Source organism: Notechis scutatus, chromosome 6 (genome assembly GCF_049901735.1).
Source record: "Notechis scutatus isolate UNSWTSFEM ecotype Mainland chromosome 6, rNotScu1.2, whole genome shotgun sequence".
NCBI lineage: Eukaryota > Metazoa > Chordata > Lepidosauria > Squamata > Elapidae > Notechis > Notechis scutatus.
Window position 1 is genome coordinate 5971529 of NC_142014.1, and position 20457 is coordinate 5991985.

The 20457-nt window shown below is 41.5% G+C and overlaps 1 protein-coding gene across 4 annotated transcripts in view; it reads right to left on the reverse strand.

The window, feature by feature from the left end:
- Positions 1 to 20457, reverse strand: part of DOCK4 (dedicator of cytokinesis 4) — a 368535-nt gene that overhangs the window by 259270 nt on the left and 88808 nt on the right. For 3 of the 4 annotated variants that reach the window (XM_087969279.1, XM_087969278.1, XM_087969280.1), the window contains 4 exons: positions 10294 to 10390; positions 4418 to 4566; positions 1339 to 1423; positions 773 to 924 (listed from right to left, as the gene is read on the reverse strand). In XM_087969279.1, the coding sequence (XP_087825405.1) occupies positions 773 to 924; positions 1339 to 1423; positions 4418 to 4566; positions 10294 to 10390 (483 nt within the window). Of the gene's footprint in view, positions 1 to 772; positions 925 to 1338; positions 1424 to 1744; positions 1777 to 4417; positions 4567 to 10293; positions 10391 to 20457 lie in introns of those variants that run through there. The other variant, XM_087969281.1, reaches the window with a different exon arrangement.

Sequence of the window (20457 nt, forward strand, 5' to 3'; positions counted from 1 at the left end):
CCTATATTTTGTGTGACTGCATCCTAAAATATGTTTTCTAAGACCAAGATTAATTGGTCAATATCAATTAACTTAACCTGTTTGGGGGAATTTCACATACCCAAACATATATAACACTGCAATAGCCTTCCATTTATGGCCTATTAGCCACTTTCATCCTTGTGGTTGCTATTCCAGAATTTAAGGTATAAAAACTACAAAGTTTGACACTACTCAAAATTGCTTCTCTATTTCCTTATCATTCATTATTTTTAAAAAATATATATGATACTTTCCAGAAAAAAATTAAAAACACATGAGTCAAAATGGAAACAATTATGTGAATGTAGGAAGAAAAAAATGTGTCGGTGATATCACTGGCAATATTTAATCAGATTATAAGGTATGTAACCATTTTATTTACAGCAAAACTATGTTCCACAGAAACTATAGTTGTCTATTATAATTGTCTATTATAAGTCACAATGTTGTACTCATTCTAAGTAAAAACCAAGCAAAATATCTTTATGACTCTGTTAATTTATTAGATCCATTAGCCAACACTTTTGGATCTCCAGTATAGTGAGTAAGAATTTTCTGTATCTACATATTCAGTGATTAAGAGCCAGATTAAAAGCATTCAACAGCAGCAACAACATGAAATACATGTGGGACTATATTTATGGACTACAAGATTCAGTATTAAAAAGTCAAAACAATTTTGTTATCCAGGTAAATGCAAGAACTGATGAAATTGTATATTTCTTCATTCTTTATTAAAAAGAGGTGCTACCTGATTGGTCGATTCTCTTTACTATCAAAAAGTGAAAAGATAACTTCTAGTTCTTCTCCTAGATTGGAACACATCAAACTCTTCATCTGCAAAAAGAGATGGTGGCTGCTTGCTGGGATTGGTGTGTCTTTTTTGCGATGACGATGCTCCATCTAAATATAGAGTGCCACACAAATATCAAACCAGTTTATGCTAATTTTAATTCATGAAATATAAACATACAAAAAGGCATTTTCTTGCTCATCACTTTATTTTGTCAACCACTTATGATTGTTTAAATCAAACACTTGAAGTTGTTCATCTGTTTCTTGTGAGACAATACTAGACAATATCTTATTTCTAGATTCATTAGCCAATCATTATTTCAGATAAACACAAAGGTCACTTTTTCACATGTTCATTACATTTTTAGCACCCTTTCCCAGGAACCTCTGGGTAGATTTAATGCTTTTCTTTTTGCATGACAATCTTGTAAATTAGGGGAGAAAGAGAGAGAGAGAGGGAGGGGGGAGGGAGATTGTAACACAGCAGCATTCACCCATAAATAAAGTGAGTTATTTGCTTACCAATCTGTACAACTCTGTAATACTGATTTCCTCTGGATCCACCATTGCATATTCCTTTCTTGGAACCAAATCTAGCCCTAGCTGTCTGCAAATGTATAAAAAATGTCTAATTAAAAGAGCAATTTAAAATCCTTAGCTGAAATCTATAGAAAACATAGGACTTTAAATCTGAAACAATCAGTCATTCTTGTTACCATTATCTCTGCATACTTAACAGGAAAAATATGCAATGTACCATTTGCTCTATGATTACTGCAAATTACAGATAATAAAAAGCAGTATTAATATACCACATTTATACTATTTCTATTGCATGATTTTATTCTTTATTCAATCTCTACCTATTATCCAGCTTTAAAAATTATGTACTAAAACACCAGTAAGGGATTAATAGCAAATAACTCACATTGTTGACAATACAGTCCAGGAAAAGAACAGCTTAGGAAAGCAAAATAGAAAGGCTATGTTTTTATCGTGAAATCAATATAAAAGTTAGAATTAAAATAAAGAGCTGCTTTTAACTAAAGCCAATATCCTGTCAGTTTCCAATACTCATAAGAGCTGTGCAAAAGTTTAAAAAGGCTAGTTTTTAGGCAACATTTGGGAACAACTGCATCTTCTTCCTATCTATCTTTCTTTCTCTCTTTCTTTTTCTCTCTTTCTTTTCATCTATCTATCTATCTATCTATCTATCTATCTATCTATCTATCTATCTATCTATCTATCATCTATCTGTAAACAAATCAGCTGTGTACAAACACACATTTGGGACAGAGATCTGGAAGAAGATGCAGTTCTTCCCAAATATTTGTATGTATGTATGTTTGTATATATGTGTATACAGTTAATTTGTTTCCCTTTTTTCCTAGCTAGTTGACCTTGGCTGGTCTCAAAAAGGTAAACAGATTAGAATATTCGGTGTAAAATCATCAGATAATCCAGAGCAGTGGGCTCGACTGCAAAATAAAATAAAAAAATCTTAGAAGTCAATGATAATATTTCTGGATTGCATACTTCTGAAATAGAAATTTACTCATATGACATGGTTCATTTTTAAGGCCTGTCCATTTATCTGTCAGGAAACATACATCACAGAGACATAAAACATAGTCCTAATATATTTGGCATTTTTGAAGAATGAACCAAAGGAGCTGTACATCCACCACCTTACTATTGGAATGTAGATGTTAAAAGGAAATGAAAGCACCAGAATCTTTTACAGACAGCTCTTTTTTCAAAGATTATCAACCAAGAGAAACCCAGTTTTTATTCTTTCCAACAAGCTTCATGCTCTGTTCTATAGAGGCTCGAGTTAATCTTTCAAATTCAGCAAGGTACTATCAAGATCAGCAGGAGCTATGCCTGGCAGCATTCAAAATATATCCAACAAAATATTGTTCTATGAATTCTTCACTTTCCAAAACATTTAACAGTGTTATGTATTCAGTAATAAGCAAAGTGAAAGACTTTGATATGGAATGCATTTAGTAAGCATAAACACATGAACAAATACTTGTTTATCATAACAATTCTAACAGTGGGCCGATTTATTCAAGGTTTTCAAGCAAATATTCAGGTAACAGCAAAGACACAGATTTTTTGAATGCTTTAAGTGAGCGGGGGTACTTTTCTTACTTTGTAACTTTTTCTGACTCTATCCAAATAGAAATTCATCTCACTCAGTGCAGCAGAACAAATGAAATTTAGATGCAATATCAGCCAAAAGCAATAGAAGCACGAACAATATTTATTTTTGAAAATTAAATAGCAAGTCTTTGAGATAGGTCTAATAGTGTTCCTCTTCACCTAGGGACATCTAAGGAACATTTTGCCCCTGGCACAATCCCATACGATAGGTAGTCCTTTATTTACAAACACAATTTGGACCAGAATCTTGGGTGTTGAACGAAGTGATCATTAAATGAGATGTGTCTCATTGACTACAATCCTGGTTGTGGTCATTAAGCCGACAGAATGAAATAGCTACATGCTTCAGTTCAGCTCTCCTTCGTGCACAGAAGGAAACTGTTCCATCAGGCTTTTGGATCAGAGCTTGGATCTTCATGATCTCAACTTCGTTTCTCCACTCCCCAGGAGGAGTTTGTCTCCCCTCAATGCATTGAAAAGAACTGCTCTGGTGGATTGCAGGAATAGAGGTTGGATCTTCAGGATATGAGCTCCATTCCTCCACCCTGGCTGAGGAATTCAGCTGTTCTCAGTAAGCAAGTGACAAGAGAGAGTAGGCCACAGCAATTTGCAAACTTCCCTCCTGGCCTCCCCACTGACTTTCTGGGGAAGCCAACAGATGGTGACTACAAATGGTCATCATATGATCACAATTATGTGACAGGGGAGGGCGGAGATCACAATTATGTGACGGGGAGGAGGGACACAGCACATTTTTTGATGGCTGGGCAGGAGTGCTTTATGGACCATAAAGTATATTTCAGAGTCACTGTAATTTTGAATGGTTGTTAAATATTTGGTTGTTAAGTCAAGGACATATATTTGGTTGTTAAATCAAGGACACACTATTTTATAGAACAGATATGATGATCTTTCAGGATTTCCTTGCATAGTATCAACATGATGAGAAAGATCTACATGGTCAGCTCCTATTGTCTGTCTGGAACATCCAAACCATAACATGGTGCCATCCTATGTTACTGAACAAAGAAGGGTATAAATTCAGGCAATTGGCAGCATTCAAAGAACTATAGGACTTTTCTTACCATTTCTTTTTGCCTGCAGCCTTCACAATTTAAGACAAACTTCTTCTGATCTCCTACAAAATTGTCTCAAATGGACAGAAGACTTTGGCAAGTAAAGAACTGTCTTCCAATTAAGCAAGAGGTTTACTAGAAATTGTCTGTTGAGTTTAAATAGCCTAAGGACATCAATAAATATTTTTTTTTAAATCTTCTTACTGAAAAGCTGCTTATTCTTTATGTCACAGCCACTTGCAACAAGCTGTCACCATACAGCAAAATCCACTACCTTTTTGTCATCTTGCCATAAACATTAAAGTAACAATACATGGCAACCAATGTAACAGTTTTATCAATTGACTCTTACTCACTCATTGCCCCAGTCTAAGCGAGCAGTAATGTGCCTTTTTACATCCTTCATCCGATCAAGGGTCAGATGGCCCACCAGCACCTGCCGTCGCAGATCTAAGATTTCATTCATTATATGCCACAGTCGATGAAATAGATCACCTTCATTTCTCTGTCAAATACAGAAGTATCAAAGTCATGTAGCTTATTCAAATCTGTTGCTGTTCCAGAAGTATAATTCAGGAAAAGAGGGGAAACCATGCTTATTAAGATGGAAATAGTCAAAATAAATTATGTTTTTCTTTTTAAAAAAACTCTTCTTTATTTAAATACACATTTATGGATGTATACCGTGTTTCTCATATAATAAGGCTGGGTCTTATTTTTTTTTTGAGCCCTGGAAAAATGGCTAGGCCGTCTTTTCGGGGGTGACTTAATTCCCCCCCCTTGCATCTTCGGATGGGTGGTGACGGCTTGGATGTTGACCTCGGCGTTGGTGGGGCACTTCGTATCGGGGTCAATGCAGGCAGCACCATACCCGGGTGTGCAACAAAAGTACTTCCTAACAGCAAGCCCCCCCACCATTCCCCCCCATTTCACATGTTTTAATATAGGCCTTAATTTGGGGGGAGGGGCTTCATTTCATTTCATGCCTATAAAACATGCTGGGACTTCCTATTGGGGGGAGGCCGTATTGTTGGAGAAACAGGGTAGTTTGCTTTGATAGTGAGTTTCTTCTTATTTGAATGCAAATAAAAGGTAGGCTATTCCATAAATAATCCTCTTCCTCCCCTCCCCTCCTCTCCCTTCCGTTCCTTTCCTTCCCTTCCCCCTTTTTCTCACTACCTTAAAAACTTATTCCCTCATTCATTTACTTCTGGACAGATCAAATTATTATAGGAAGTGACAAATATGTTAAGCATTACAATTTTCAAAGGCAAATACATACTTCTCAGCTCACAGTTCAGAATAAAAGTTCAATGCCTTCATAATACTGAATAAAATCTATATGGAAGAAGATCTGGGGAAGACTCATATATTAGAGCCAATATAGTGAATGCCAGGTTAAATAAATAACTGGTTTAACAATGAAATAAGGCAGCATTCTATATTTCTTTGTTTTTAGAAAGTGGATAAATATTTTAGTACCTCACATTCATTATTGTGTTCAATGTCTAGCATCTCCTAAAAGGTGAGACAGTTCTACAACAGCTTTTGACTGAGATGTCCCAAAGGTGCTTTTTCAAGAGGCGACTGGACTTTCTGGTTTTTCTTTGAATACGTTTCGCTTCTCATCAGAGCCGAAGAAGCTTCTTGGATGAGAAGCAAAGCATCTTCAAAGAAAAACCAAAAAGTCCAATTGCCTCTTGAAAAAGCACCTTTGGGACCGTGACCTGGATGACTGAGAATCTGCAGACTTTTGACTGAGAACACTTTGATAAAAAATCTAGCATTATTTCTTGTTTAACAGCAATTAAAGAAATGGGGAAGATTATTCTGTTTGAGCTACTCAATCTCAGTCTTAAAATTAATACCAATATACAGACTCCCAGGCACCATAAACAGCTCAGCATCTTTTGAGATAACTATTATATCACATTGAACAGAAATGTGATCCATACTATGACACAAATGACTGGCATATTAAAAGGTCTGATCTACAGGCAGGCCTTGTCTTCAGCTGCATATAATCTGTTTCATTTTGATACTGGCAATATCAAAATGTCTCTATAATCAAAATCAGTGGAAGAAAATATCATATAAAGTATTGATTAAAATCCATGTGTACTATTCATATACGAGTCGTGATCCTTCTCAGTTCTTCTTTCTGGACTAAGAATCTACATGCTGTTCCACAAATAATATAGTCTGCTTTGACTGCAATCATGACTTGTTATAGAAATTGGAGATCAATCTAGGGGTCTTCCTTACCCCTCTCAGTCCACCATCAAATCACTATTAACTTTCCACCATCAGGTTACCAACAGCAACTACTTAAAGGAACAATCGTAACTCACTTTGTGAATTGCTTTCTAAAGTTACAGTATGTTTTTAATAAATAAGCCAATATTTGTTTGGACAGCAGCTAAATATAAAAACCTTCTGTGAGGAATGTGTGTATACATATAAGGTTGCATTTACTTAGATGTCTATCTTGGATTCACGCCTGATGTCAACCCTGAATCGAACCTGGATGAGGCCATCTTGGAGGCTTCAGGGTTGCCACATAACAGAGGGAGGGGGAAAATAGTTAGATGGGGTTTTGTAGCCAAAACAATAAAGCTTTTCAAAGACATTCTCACAGGTGGCTAGCCAGAGGAGGAATGAAATAACCAAGCAACCGGCAAGCACCTGGATTGGACAGCATGAGCAGTGACTTGGGGGAAAGGGGAAACTTTTACTTTTAATTAGGTGAAAGCCAAGGGAACTTTTAGAATCAGCTTTCACCAGTTAATATGATACATCCAATAAAACTGTTATTTGAGGAATTTGCCTGCCTCGGAGTTCTTTCTATGGGTGAATAGAACCTGAATTTAGAAACTTTGAATAAAGGGGTCTAAACATGCTTGTTGACAAAAACATTCTAATAAAAAAAGTTATAATTTATTCATGTATTGATTCTTTCCACATTTAAGAAGAATGGAGGAACCAGACTTCCAGTGGCACTTCCGTTGATGATGAACCAGAGACCGCGATTGTGTGAGGCTTTGATCCGTGCTTACCCTGTTGGAAGGGTCCCTACGGGACCGGATCCATCTGACCCACCTCGGAGGGATGGGGGAAGAGGGGGAGACTGCCAGCTGGGTTGAGAGGAGCCGCATCTCCCCTCCCTGGCTAGGCATACTCCCCTGGAAGACAGGGAGAAGTGGAAGTTTAATGGCTGCCCTGAAGAGGGGAAGCTGCCGGGACCTAAGTGTCTGCTGGAGTGGTGAAGTGGTGAGTGCCGTGTAACCAGATAAAAGAATTTGAACCTTTTTTCAATAACCCCAAGAAGCAGAAAGAAAGAACTCTCACTTAAGAGTATGACAGCGGCGAATGGAAAATAAGAGGAAAATATAAGGTAAACAAAAACCAGATTATAAAAGAGCTACAACAAAATTAGAGACGAAATTTGGAATAATATATAGAATTTGGCATTAATTAGGCATTGGATAGAATGCTAGACTTGCCTGGAATTGATTATATTTGAAAAAGCCAATGGTTGAAATGGTTGAAAATTAACGTTAATATAATTGAAAAGAGAAAAGAACTTTGAAAAGTGGAAAGCGATATAAGCGCCATCTAATGGTTAAAGACTTTTTTCCTTTATCATTTTATGGAAAATCACTGGTCTTATAAATGTGTGAACGAAAGACTATAACATAGCAAGAACTCTGGAAACCTAAAAAAAAAGAGGGGGGGAACTGCAGCAAGAGGATAAACGAATGCAATATCTTGGGACTGTTGGGTGTTGACTGTGACAAAGAGACAGAAGGATTAATAAGGGAAATAGAGACAAATGGAAACTTTTGGCAAGGATTGCAATAAAAATCTTTGAACTTCAATAACTCAATTGATTTTTTTAAAATGGAAGAAATAAGCAAAGAATTTAAGTCGGAACTGCAAAATGTGAGAGGAATGCTAAAAGAAAGAATGGGATTATTGGATATACTGGCGAAAAAAAATAATGGCGATGCAGTTCACAGAAGAACAAAGGAACCCTAGAGAGGAGGAGTTAAAGGAAGAGGAAAGTGGCTCAGGTGAGCATGGAGAACAAGAGACATTGCCAAAAGATATTTAAGGAACCAAAATTATGACACTGATGACAGAGGTAATAAATAAAAGAGAAAATGCTCCCAGGATTAAACAAAAGAAGAAATTGTACAAGAAGAAACTTCAAAAAAGAGAACAGGAAAGGGCGGGGGAAATGATGGGTGACTGGCAGATGGAAATAAAAACAATGTTACAGGAAAAATGAGGGATAAAGAGGAAAGACCGGGAAAACCTAGAAAATGGAAAGCTGGCTAAAACTAAGAGAAATGACAAGGCCAAGAGATTTAGAGATAAGGGTTAGATATAGTATAAAAGGGGGATACCACATGGGAATGTATTTTGGTATTTTTTATTAGAAAATATGGGGAGATTTGAAGTTTAACATTTACTGGGAATTACCCTAAGAGTATTATATAATTATATATGAGAAAAGCGAAGATAGAGTGAGAGACATTAAGAGGGTTCTATTGTTATTAATCTGTTCTTTTTTATATATACATATCCTAAAATATGCAATTGATTGTTTAAATGACATTAGGAAAACAGTGATTATGATAAACTGGGTGAAAATATGGTATTATGACTAAAAGTGTGAATTATATAAACTTTATAGATTAAAATTGGTTAAAGGGAAGTAAAAAGGGAAACTTAATCTTCTGTTTTTCTTTTCTTTCGTTTTATACATGAAATAGAAAATATAACTGATTAAATAAAGGATAGAAAATAAAAAATATGATGAGTTAGAAGGGATCGTACTGAAATGTAAAATATTTATAATGAGAGTATTATAATTAAAAATAGGGGATTGGAAATTTATTCAAATTACATGGGTAAATTTTGGCTAAGTGAAAACAAAGAAAAAATATGAAATGGTTATATGAATATCACTGGAATAAATATAAGATATGTTGTAGATTGGGGGATATACCATGTGGATCCTATATATATTAATTTTACTTTATTTTTACTCTTTTTATTGTTTACTATATATCCGTCTTGAGAAAGCTAATAAAGATAACAATGTACAATGTAAAATAAAATAGGTGGTAAGCTGAAAATGGAAATAATAGGTGATAAAGAATTGAAGATATATGTGAGGAAATGATTTTGATATTGAATTAATGAATTGAAATATGAAATGGAAATTTATTTAAAGATTAGTGGAGTAGATAATAATTTGATGTGATATTAAATAAGAAAGTTGAAAATGTAATTATGACTATGTATAAATGTTGTAATCTGGAATCACGTTGCTCATGAAGAGATGTGGCAAAAATAAAAATAAAAAAACTTTTATTGGGAAAAAAAAAAGAATGGGGGAACCAGAGTGGAGCTGTGTATTCTATCCAATGTTACTACAGAAGCAAGAAAACCAGTAAACCCCATATCACAAATATGTAACCCATGAATAAATGTTTTAGTTACACCCTAAGAAATTTATCTTGCATATCTGTCTCCCTAAAAATTCCCAGATGAGGCATACATAATCTTTTCTAAAATAAATTTATTTTTTAAATGGATTTTTAAAAGTTGGATCATTAAAGAATCATAGAGAAACCTCTTGATATTTAATGATAGTTATTGATCACCACATGAGCCATGGGGATTTCAGCCTTTTCTTCCAGCACCTGATTCTAAAAATTATTTTACTATACTCTGAAGTTCTTTAAAAGATCTTATAATGCTTGCCCATTACCATTGTTATGCTTTCTTTTGATATTATACACTGCATATGTTTCTTCAACACAGATAAGATTACATTGTTTTCTTCTGTTGCATATTCTGTTTTGAAGTATTGTGAACATATTGTCAAAAAGCAGTAAAATGGAACCTCGAGTCACGACCGTAATCTGTTCCAGGACTTTGATTGCAACCCGATTTGGTCACGAACAGAAGCGAAACTGACTGCGCATGTGCCTATAGTTCAGCGCATGCGTGGAAGGGGAAATTGCTGAGGCAGGGGAAATCGCTGCGGCTGTACTGATCAGCACCTGAAGATCTGTTCACGACTAGAAGCGACTATTTCCCCAAATTTTTGGTTGTCACCTGATTTGATCACGAACAGAAGTGTTCATGACCCGAATTTCCATGGTACTGTATACACAAATACAGTATATTTTTTATTGAAAAATAATGATTTATTTACCACATAAAGCTGTTTCCACATTGTTCCCCAGTCTCTTAAAGTGGAAGTCATCTCTGTAATAACAGAATCTTCTGCTGGAATAATAATTTCAAACTGCCTATTGAAATCAGAAGAAAAAAGTGTCAAATAAAAATTAAAAAAGTAACATTACTTTATTCAACTAAAAATATTGCTTTGGTAATTGAGTGTGGAATTTCTGGAATTTCTTGCAATTAGCCAATTAACGGAGTCATAAACAAATATTTAAGAGTGCTTATAAGGTCCTGCCTCTCCAGTTTTCTCAAGAAAGCAGAACTCTTGAAATGATTATCATTTCAAAAGGAACTTTTATTGAAAGACAGTGATAACAAAGGAAATGTAGGCAGGATCTAAGCATGAGGTTAAACCGCTACAAGCAAAGCCCCTCCAAATGTCCAACATTGAGCCAATCTCAAGATGCGAAGATGTTTTGAGAACCTCAGGCAGAAAAGATGATAACTGTCAACTCCCAGGTGCTTTGGTTTCGTTTTCTCCAATGGTGACATAAAGCAGATGGCTCAAAGCACATTCTTCTACCCCTCCCTAAGATGAGCCAAGGAACATTCCTTCCCCCGCCCTATTTCCCACAAGGTACAGCAAAGCAAAGGAAATGAAACCCCATGCAAAGAATCTCCTCCAAGCCTCCCCCCTTCCACCAGAATGGCAATGTCCCAATAGAGAACCATGGGATCTGACAGTGCCTTGAGGAGGGTATTACGTGATAACTCATCAATACATCAATTCAATACATCAATGGCATGCAACCATTTGGTGCCCAAAACTTTACAAATGGCAGCATCTAGGACAGGGGTGTCAAGCTCAAAGGCCTGCAGACTGGATCCAGCCCACAGGGTGCTTAGATCTGGCCTGTGGGGCCGGCCTGGAAATAGCAAAGGACTGGCCTGCAGTGTCTCTGCTAGCAAAAATGGTGTTTGGAGGGGCCCGCAGTTTTGACCACCAGAGTGCTACAGGAGGCCTTCCAGGCCCAAAACAAGGCCTCTGGAGTGCTCCAGGAGGTTGTCCAGGCCCAAAATGGGGCTGTCATGGTTCCAAACCAAGCCAGCAAAAGAAGAGGCAACACTGTAAACAGAATGGGTCTCTTTACTGGAATCTCAGCTTGGCATGTGGTGAACAATACCAGTAAAAGGGTTTCTAGCCAGCATTACTGGCTTCTGCTAGCCAGCTATATAGAGAGTCTGGTTGCTCCCTGGCCAGCTCACTCAAGTATTTTTGGGGCCTGGCTCCAGCAAGTACTCTTTGAGCCCGGTTGCTCCCTGGCTGGTTCCAGCAGGTCTGGATGGCTTTTGAACTGACTGCAGCTGGCTTGCCTTCCTGGCTCCTCTCCCAGCGTGAGTCCCATCACCCAACACCCATCTGTGATCCCATGCAGCCTCCTCCCCCTACATGTGTGTGGCAACTCCGAAATGGCGTGTTGTGGCAACTTTAAATGGTGCGCAGTTTTGGACATTGACAAGACGCCCTCTCTACGTATCTGGAAAAGATCAAGCACATACACAGATTAGTGGACCCGTGGCCCACCCTGGGTGAAGGGATTTTCCTTATGAAACTTTTGATCAGTCTTTCAGCCTGTATGCCTCGGCTCCTCACCCATGAGGCCTCACCCATTCCAACAGACTAAGTGGTGCAGGATCCCCCTTTACACCCGAGAATCTAATACTTAAACCTATTTCATACTGGATGTCCCCATCCACCATTATGGGTCTGGGCGGGTGTGGGGTCGAGGGTCTACTGTTTGATGCCACCACTGGCTTCAGCAGGCTGCTGTGGAAGACTGGATGGACCTTCCCCAGTAGGAGTGGGAATTTTAACTGCACTGCCACGGGGTTGATTATTCTGACTATGGGGAATGGACCCAGGTATTTCGGACCCAGATCTTTGCAAGGCAGCTTCAGTTTAAGGTATTTTGTGGTGAGGTATACCTTTTTCCCTATGCAGAATGGCTCTTGTGGTGACCTTTTCTTATCCGCCTGGAGTTTTTGTGTCTCAGCTGCTTTTATCAATGCTTGCTTGACATTCCCCCAAACTCCCCACAGGTTGTCCATCCACTCCATCAGGGTGCCTAATGAGGAGCCTTCCCTAGGGAGCTTGGGAATAGGGATGAAGCCCACCCTGTGTACCACCTTAAAGGATTTTTGCCCCATACTGCTGTGTATGGCATTACTATATGCCACCTCTGTGAATGGCAGAATGGCCCAATCATTCTGCTGATAGGTAATGTAACATCAGAGATACTGCTCAACCATCGCATTGGCTCTCTCCGCAGCTCCGTTGGTATTCAGCTGAGGCCTTGTGAGGAACCAATTGCCTGAAGAAACTCCCCCCCCCCCAAATTTGGCCATAAATTGGACTCCTTGGTCCAATATTATCCTTCTTGATACCCCGTGTAGCCAGTAGACATGCATCAGGAACAATTTGGCCAGCTTTCAAGCTGAGAGCAAGCCTGGATACATGATGAAGTGGGCCTGCTTGGAAAACAGATCTATCACTGTCCAGATAACTGTGCTCCTGTCCAAATAAAATCCATGGTGAACTCCTCCCATGGCCTAACAGTGTTGGCAACCGGCTGCAGCAGGCCCGGCTGCAGCAGGCCTGGCAGTTTCCCCGGCCTGGTTTTCATAGCAGCATAGGTCAGGCAACTTTTTACATAGGCCTCAATGTCCTTTTTCATCCATGGCCACCAGAACTGCCTATTGGCCAGGTGTAGTGTCTTCAGGAAACCGAAATGACCAGCTTGTTTGACATCGTGGCAGCATTGCAGCACCTGTGTTCTTAGTACACTGGGAACATATAGTTGACAAAGGGTTATTCAGGATCGGGGTGCTTGAGGATCTGCTCCTGGGCAAACAGGCCTTTAAGGGTTTCAAAGGCTCACTGGCACTCCACAGTCCACTGAAGGGGCTGGTTGGGCTGGGGTTTGGTCACAGCAGGTTTTGGTTTTAGTAGGTTGGTGATCGGCAAATGAGGGTATACACTGCCTATAGAAGTTTTCAAACCCCAGGAACAGGGGTGGAATCCAACTGGCACAACAACCAGTTCAGGGAGCGCACGCATGTGCGTCAAGCACACACAGCATATGAGTGTGCACTACCAGCTCTGGCAAGCATTTATCTTCTCCAGCTGATGAGCGGCACTCAGCTGTGCTGTGCAAAGCAGCTGAGGAGGAAAACGCAGCCACTAAAGGACAGCCTAGAGCCCGGGTGGGCGGGAGGGCCAAACAGCAGACCAAAACCTCATCCCAGTGAACCGGTTTGAGGTCAGTTGCTCTTTGGAGCTACCAGTTCTATAGAACTGGACCGAACTGATAGGATCCCACCCCTGCCCAGGAAGCTCTGCAATTGCTTACACGTCCTGGAAGCCTGCCACTCCAGGACAGCTTTCACATTGGCAGGATCCATCATCACTCCTCCACTAGATATCCGGAAACCCAAATAGTCCAAATTGGCAAAATGAACCTCACACACTTAAACAGTTTTACATACAGATGTGCCATGAATAATTTTTTCAACAACTGCTGAACCAGTTGAAAGTGCTTCTCCATTCTCTCTGTATAAACTAAAATATTGTTCAGATAGACCAATATGCCCTTGTACAGGTACTCATGCAGGACCTCATTGATAAGTTGCATGAACACTGCAGCCCCCCCCCTGCAACACAAACAGCATCACCTTGAACTGGTAGCACCCCAGGGGGCAGTTGAAGGCCATTTGCCACTCGTCCCCATCCATTGTGCAAACCCTCTAGTATGCCTCCTGTAGGTCCAACTTAGTGAAGATGTTATTCTAGCCAATTGGGCCAACATGTCCTTCATCAGGGGTAGCAGGTACATGTTTTAAATACACATACTGTTTATGCCCCAAAAGTCGATGCACAAGAGCATGGATCCATCTTTTTTCTCCTTAAACCAGGGGTCGCCAACCTTTTGGACCTCAGGGAACACCAAACTCATAATTTTAAATCCTGGGGATCACTAATATGAATTTTGACTGACGGTGGCTTGCTGATGTTGGTGGGAGAGAGAGAGAGAGAGAGAGAGAGATCTAATCTAACCTCTCTCCCTCCCTCTCTCTCTCACACACACATACACACACACACACACACACAAACACACAGAGGCAGGGATGAGATTCAAATTTCTTAACAACTGGTTCTGTGGGTGTGGCCTAATTTGTGGGTGTGGCTTGGTGGTCATGTGACTGGCTGGGCATGGCTTGTATGTAAACATTATAAATATTTATGTTAATATTGAATTTTTTTATAAAAAAACTTTTACCCAAAATCAGGCAAAGCAGGCAGGCAGATTGAGTTGCTCACAGAATCACAGATTCATTCAGAGATCTATCTTTCTGCCATCGGCTAGCTGAGTCTGTCACATAAAATTTGCTTGCAAGCAAACTCATAAAATTTTATAGTAAGCAAACTCACAAAATTAATTCACAACACACCATGTATGTAAATATTGAATTTTTTATTTTAAAAAAGAGCAACTTTTACCCAAAATCAGGCAAAGCAGGCAGGCAGATTGAGTTGCTCACAGAATCAGATTCACTTAGAGATATCTGTGTTTCTGCCATCGGCTAGCTGAGTCTGCACTGCTTCAGTTTTAAGGAAGGTTCAGCTCTGCTTAAAAGCAGAGCTGAAGATCTAAAGATTAGCTAGAAAGCAAGAAATCCAACGATTTCCTGCTTTCTAGCTAATCTAAATCTCCCAGCACAGCAGAACAGCTGATGGTCGGAAAAAGGAAAAATAGCAATTTAGCAGGCAAGTTTGCCAGGTAAGGAGTAAGTGGGCGAGGAGGGTTCCCTCGGGCCATGTGGGCAGTGCAGCCTTGTGTTCCTGCGCAGCCTGGAATAATTGCTTTGGGGGGTGCTCTGGGGGGGTGACATTTCTCTGTGGACCACCAAAATTTTCTCGCAGGCCACCAGTGGGCCATGGCCCACTAGTTGGCAACCACTGCCTTAAAGAACAGTAGAGCAGCAATCTGGGAACGTGCTGGCTGGATGAATCCCCTGGCCAGGTTCTTGTCAATGTATTCCCATAGTTCCAGGGGGAGGAGTCATTGAGTACATTTTGGGTTTAGGCAATTTCACCCAGGGAACAATTTCAATAGCACAATCCATCGACTGGTGAGATGACAGGATGTTGCACTCCTTTTAGCTAAACACGTCTGCCAGATCTGCATACTCCGAGGGGTATAGGAGGCTCCCAGTTCTCTGACGCACCGGCCCTCTGGAGCAGGTCATCTCCTTATGGACGTGCTTGTGCAGTGGAGGGAAGGCCCCCCAGCCTATCCTCAGCCTCCTGTACCCACCTTCCCACCATATAGTTGGGCCCCATTTGTCCAACCAAGCCAAGCCCATGATCATCGCTTCAGACATTTTTGATATGAAGTGGATCATCTCCCAGTGCATAGCCATCTCCAATCTTATGGGCTCCATGATATGGGTGGCAGGGGCTCCCCCCAACAGGGACGCATCCACCTGCTCAAAGCACAGTGGCTTGGTCAACTGCCATGTCTTAACCCCTAGCTCATTGACTGCCAACAAGATAATCAGGCATCGGGTGCACCTGGTCAATCAATGCTTGGTCAATCAATACTCCACGAGCCCTCCTTCCAGAGACTGCAAAACACACTGGGACCATGAAAGGTCGGATGGGGGCACTCACCATTGGATCTTGGTCCCCTAATCATCGCTGCTGTCTGGAACCTATGGATGCTCCACCTCGGCGAATGTCTCCCCCTTGAATGGTAGCATTGGCAGGGCCCCACCCATCTGGTGGGCGTCACCACTCCTCACCTTTGGTGTGGGGGCCAGGCACTCAGCCACTCAGTCACCAGACTGACTGCATCTAAAGCACAATATAGGCAGGCAAGCGGGCCGCTCTGGGACTCTGACCAGGGCTCCCCCATGAGCGTGCATTTGATGGTCAACTCTGCTTAGCAAACATGCATAGCCTAGGTCCCAGGTTCCTCTTTGGGCAGCACTCCCTCAACTTAGCATCTAACTCTGTGACTGCCTGGTACCACTCATTTGGCCAAGAGGGCAGGTCACGGTATGCACAGGCCTGCTGCAGGCCTCGATCAAGTCCCACTTTGAATTGATGAACCAGAAGCTGTTCCAGCCAATGTCATAATTTGCCGGCAAGCCGGCAAAACTCCCGTATATAATCCAGCACCCGGCGAGGCCCCTGCTTTAATGCCATCAGCTCCTCTTAAGCCCTATGGGTCAAGTCATCTCCTTAAAAAAGGCATTGTAAAGCTTCCAGCAGCCGGTTGACATCTCCCAACTTCTGAATGTTGCCACTGTACAGATCCACTAATCAGTCTGCTGCTTTCCTGTTTAGTGCCACTGTCACCACATCCACCATTGCCCACTGGCTGGGGTATAGGTATGCATGTGATTAATCACCTGGCTTATGAATAGAGCCAATCTGGCGGGGTCCCCATATCTGACTCTCAGGGGTGGCGGTTCCCTGGTCCACTGATGTGGCTGCCAATAGTCTAGAGGGGGCCCTTGCCCCGAGGAGGCCACATCAGACTGCTGATGGTCAGGGCCACCTCCTGGTAGTTGAGCTCTAGTCCCAGCAGCAGCATTGAAATATTTCATCCACTTTTCAGAAGCCTGTGCCGCTGGACCTCCTAACACGGTCGTCTACAGGGGGTTTGCCCACATGGGCTGTGGCCCCCTCCACCATTCCCATGTTGGTCTCCTTTGCTGGTTCTTTGGCCATCCCACCGGTTGGCATTGACATGCAGCTGCCTCCGGAATCAGCAAGCTGCCCCGACAAACAGCTGATTCTGAACAAACTGACAGACAGTTGACTCCATAAAACTGACCAGAATCAGCATGCAATGGCCAACGATCACCTGCTCCTTACAAGCAGGCTGGAAGCAGCTAGCAGCCCAGAATGCAAAAGAAAGATGGTAGGAATGCTGGCTACCTGTCACAGTTCCAAACCAAGCCAGCAAAAGAAGAAGCCACATTGTAAGCAGAACCATTTGGGGCCCAGAACCTTACAAATGGTAGGATCTAGGACAGGGTGTCAAGCTGAAGGCCCGCGGGCCGTATCTGGCCGACGGGATGCTTACACCTGGCCTGCAGGGTGCGCTGACCTAAGGTTCCCCAAAAGCACGAAGTCGACTGTATGTCCCGATAAAACCCTTTTTATTTGGTTTATAGTGAATTCCTCTCCAGGAATTCTGTGCCCCCATGCAGCCCCCCACACACACGTGTGGCACTCTGAAATGGCATATAGTGGCAACTTTGAATGGCGCACTGCCTCGGACATTGATTGGGGCCTCCAGAGTGTTGCAGGAGGCCTTCCTTGACTCAGAAGATTATAAAAGGGAAGAAAGGCAAAATATTTAACCTTTCATGCTAGCAGGATTCAGCTACTATTGCCTCTGTCAATAATTGATAAGTTTCTTGATTTGGTCTCTCACTCACAAGGTGATCAAGTAGATCAAGTAAGTATTAAAGTATTAAAAAAACAAAACCACAGAAATGTTCACCTCTCTATATTTATAAGTGTATAAAACTATGTGTGTAGAGGTGTCCACCACCATGGCCACCACCCCGCCCTCCAGGATCAAACACAACCCTGATGCGGCCCTCAAAGAAATAAGAGTTTGACACCCCTGATCTAGGACCCTCAGGCTCTTACCCTTGACTGCACCTCATTCACCCCCAGCCTCCCACCTCAGCCCATTTACAATTAGCTTTCCCCCTCCGCTGGTTAGATGGGACCTTGAAGGTCATTTAGTCCAACCCCCTGCTCCATCTGAGTTATTTTGGTACCTCTAACCAGAGAGGAAAATTCCCAGAAAAGGGAAAGAGTTTCCTAAGGACAAGACTGCCGTGCAAGAGGAAGGCAGAGGTAGTCCTCGACTTATGACCACAACTGAGCCCAAAATTTTGGTTGTTAAGCAAGAGCGTTGTTAAGTGAGTTTCACCATATTTTACTCAATCCAACAGTGTATATCAATCACTGTGGACCAGATTGAGAACTTGAGTGCAAAGGCCTGCCAGATTACAGATGATTAACATACCTGTAAGGGAAGGGTACGGGTACCCCTCAACTTATTGTCCACCATTGAGTGTCGAGACACCTGTTCAGTGACCTTTCACCCATTTTACGACCTTTCTTGCCACCACTGTTAAGCAAACAGTTGTGGCTCTTAAGTAAGTCCCATGATCATTAAGAGAATCTGGATTCTCTGTGGACTTCATTGGTCAGGAGGTCTCAAAAGGAGATTGTGTGACTCTGGGACGCTGCAACTGACAAAAATATGAGTTATATGAGCCCAGCGTCTGAACTTGGATCATGGGGATGCTGCAATCGTCGTTAAATGTGAAAAACTGTCATAGGTCCCTTTTTCCAGTGGCATTGTAATTTTGAACAGTCACTAAATGGACTGTCATAAGTCGAAAACTACCTGTATTTGGGAAGTCTAGCTTCTTTAATGTACAGATTTTACTCCAAACGTTCATGGTTTAAACCTGGCTAGTCAAAAACCAGCTAAGATTATGTGCAGTGTGAAAAAAAACCTCAAGATACTCCAAAGACCATGTGGCAGAGTAACCCATCCACCCTGTACCAAGCTGATTCCAGATGTGCTGGAATCAAACCAGTTCAATAAGTCTTGCAACAGGACGTCCTCAATCTATGACCACTCATAGTGATTGTTCCAAGTTATAACGTATGTGTGTGTGTGTGGGGGGGATACGAACGTATGTTCCAGTTCTGAAGTTCCAGCTGTTGAGGCCATAGCAAACCAGGGTTTTCACTTAGCAATGATTATGTTTGTTTAACCACGGCAGGATTTGCTTAGTGATCACCACAACAACGGTCATAAAATGATTGGATGGCCCTTTTTGACAATTGTCTCACTATGTGACCATCAAAGAGCCTTGGTGGCGCAGTGATTAGAATACACTACTGCAGGCTACTTGTGCTGACTGCTGGCTGCTGCAATTTGGCAGTTCAAATCCCACCAGGCTCAAGGTTGACTCAGCCTTCCATCTTTCCGAGGTCGGTAAAATGAGGACCAAAATTGTTGGGGGCAATATACTGACTCTGTAAACCGCTTAGAGAGGGCTATAAAGTACTGTAAAGCGGTATATAAGGCTAAGTGCTATTGCCATTGCTATCATAGGAAGGTTGTGTGAAGGATACATGATCTTCCATACAGCATGATCTTAGGTACAGACATACAACATCGGTCAAAGTTGGCCATGGCGGTCGTAAGTCAAGGATTGCTGTCAAATTGGAAAACAGTATAGGTAGTCCTCGATTTACTACACTTCATATTGAAGCTGTTCAAAGTTACAACGCCACTGATGACCATTTTTCACGCTTATGACCATTGCACTATCCCAATGGTCATGTGATTTACAGTCGGGTGCTTAGCAACTGACTTGCATTTATGATGGTTGCAATGTGCTGGGTCCCATGATCCCCCTTTTGTGACCGTCTGACAAGCAAAATCACTGGGGAAGACGGCTTCACTTAACAACCATCTGACTGACTTAAACAACGATTCACAGCAGCGGCAAGAAAGCTTGTAAAATGGGTCCAATGGCTCACTGAACAGCTGTCTCACTTAGCAATGAAGATTCAGGGAAATCAGATTCACTTAACGACCATGTGACAGATTTAACACCTGCAGCAATGATTCCCTACACAAACATGGCGAGAGAAGTCAGAAAATGGGACAAATTGTTCACTCAACAATGTAAAATCTCAGTCTCAATTTGTGGTCATAAACGGAGGACTAACCTGTAGGAAAAGGCTGAATTGGATTGATTTGGGATCTGGCCAAGTGGCCATCAGAAGAAGCATGTGGCATAAATAGAATTCATCTCCCCTGGTCAAGGCCGGCCATCTGTCTGATGGAATTAGAGAACTCGGTACATGCTCAGAGGCAGGGAAGAGAGACAGACAGCAGTGCTGGGTGGAAAATCTTTCGTAATTAAGATGTTGGGTTTTTGAGAGAGTGTAGAAGGTGGGAGGATGGGCAGCCACCCAAAAAGGATGCTGATGTGGCATTTGGACTGAATAGAGGGTGTTCTCGGACTTACATTGTCATTCAAAACAAAATGCCTCTTCCCCAGATTCTATCTCGGA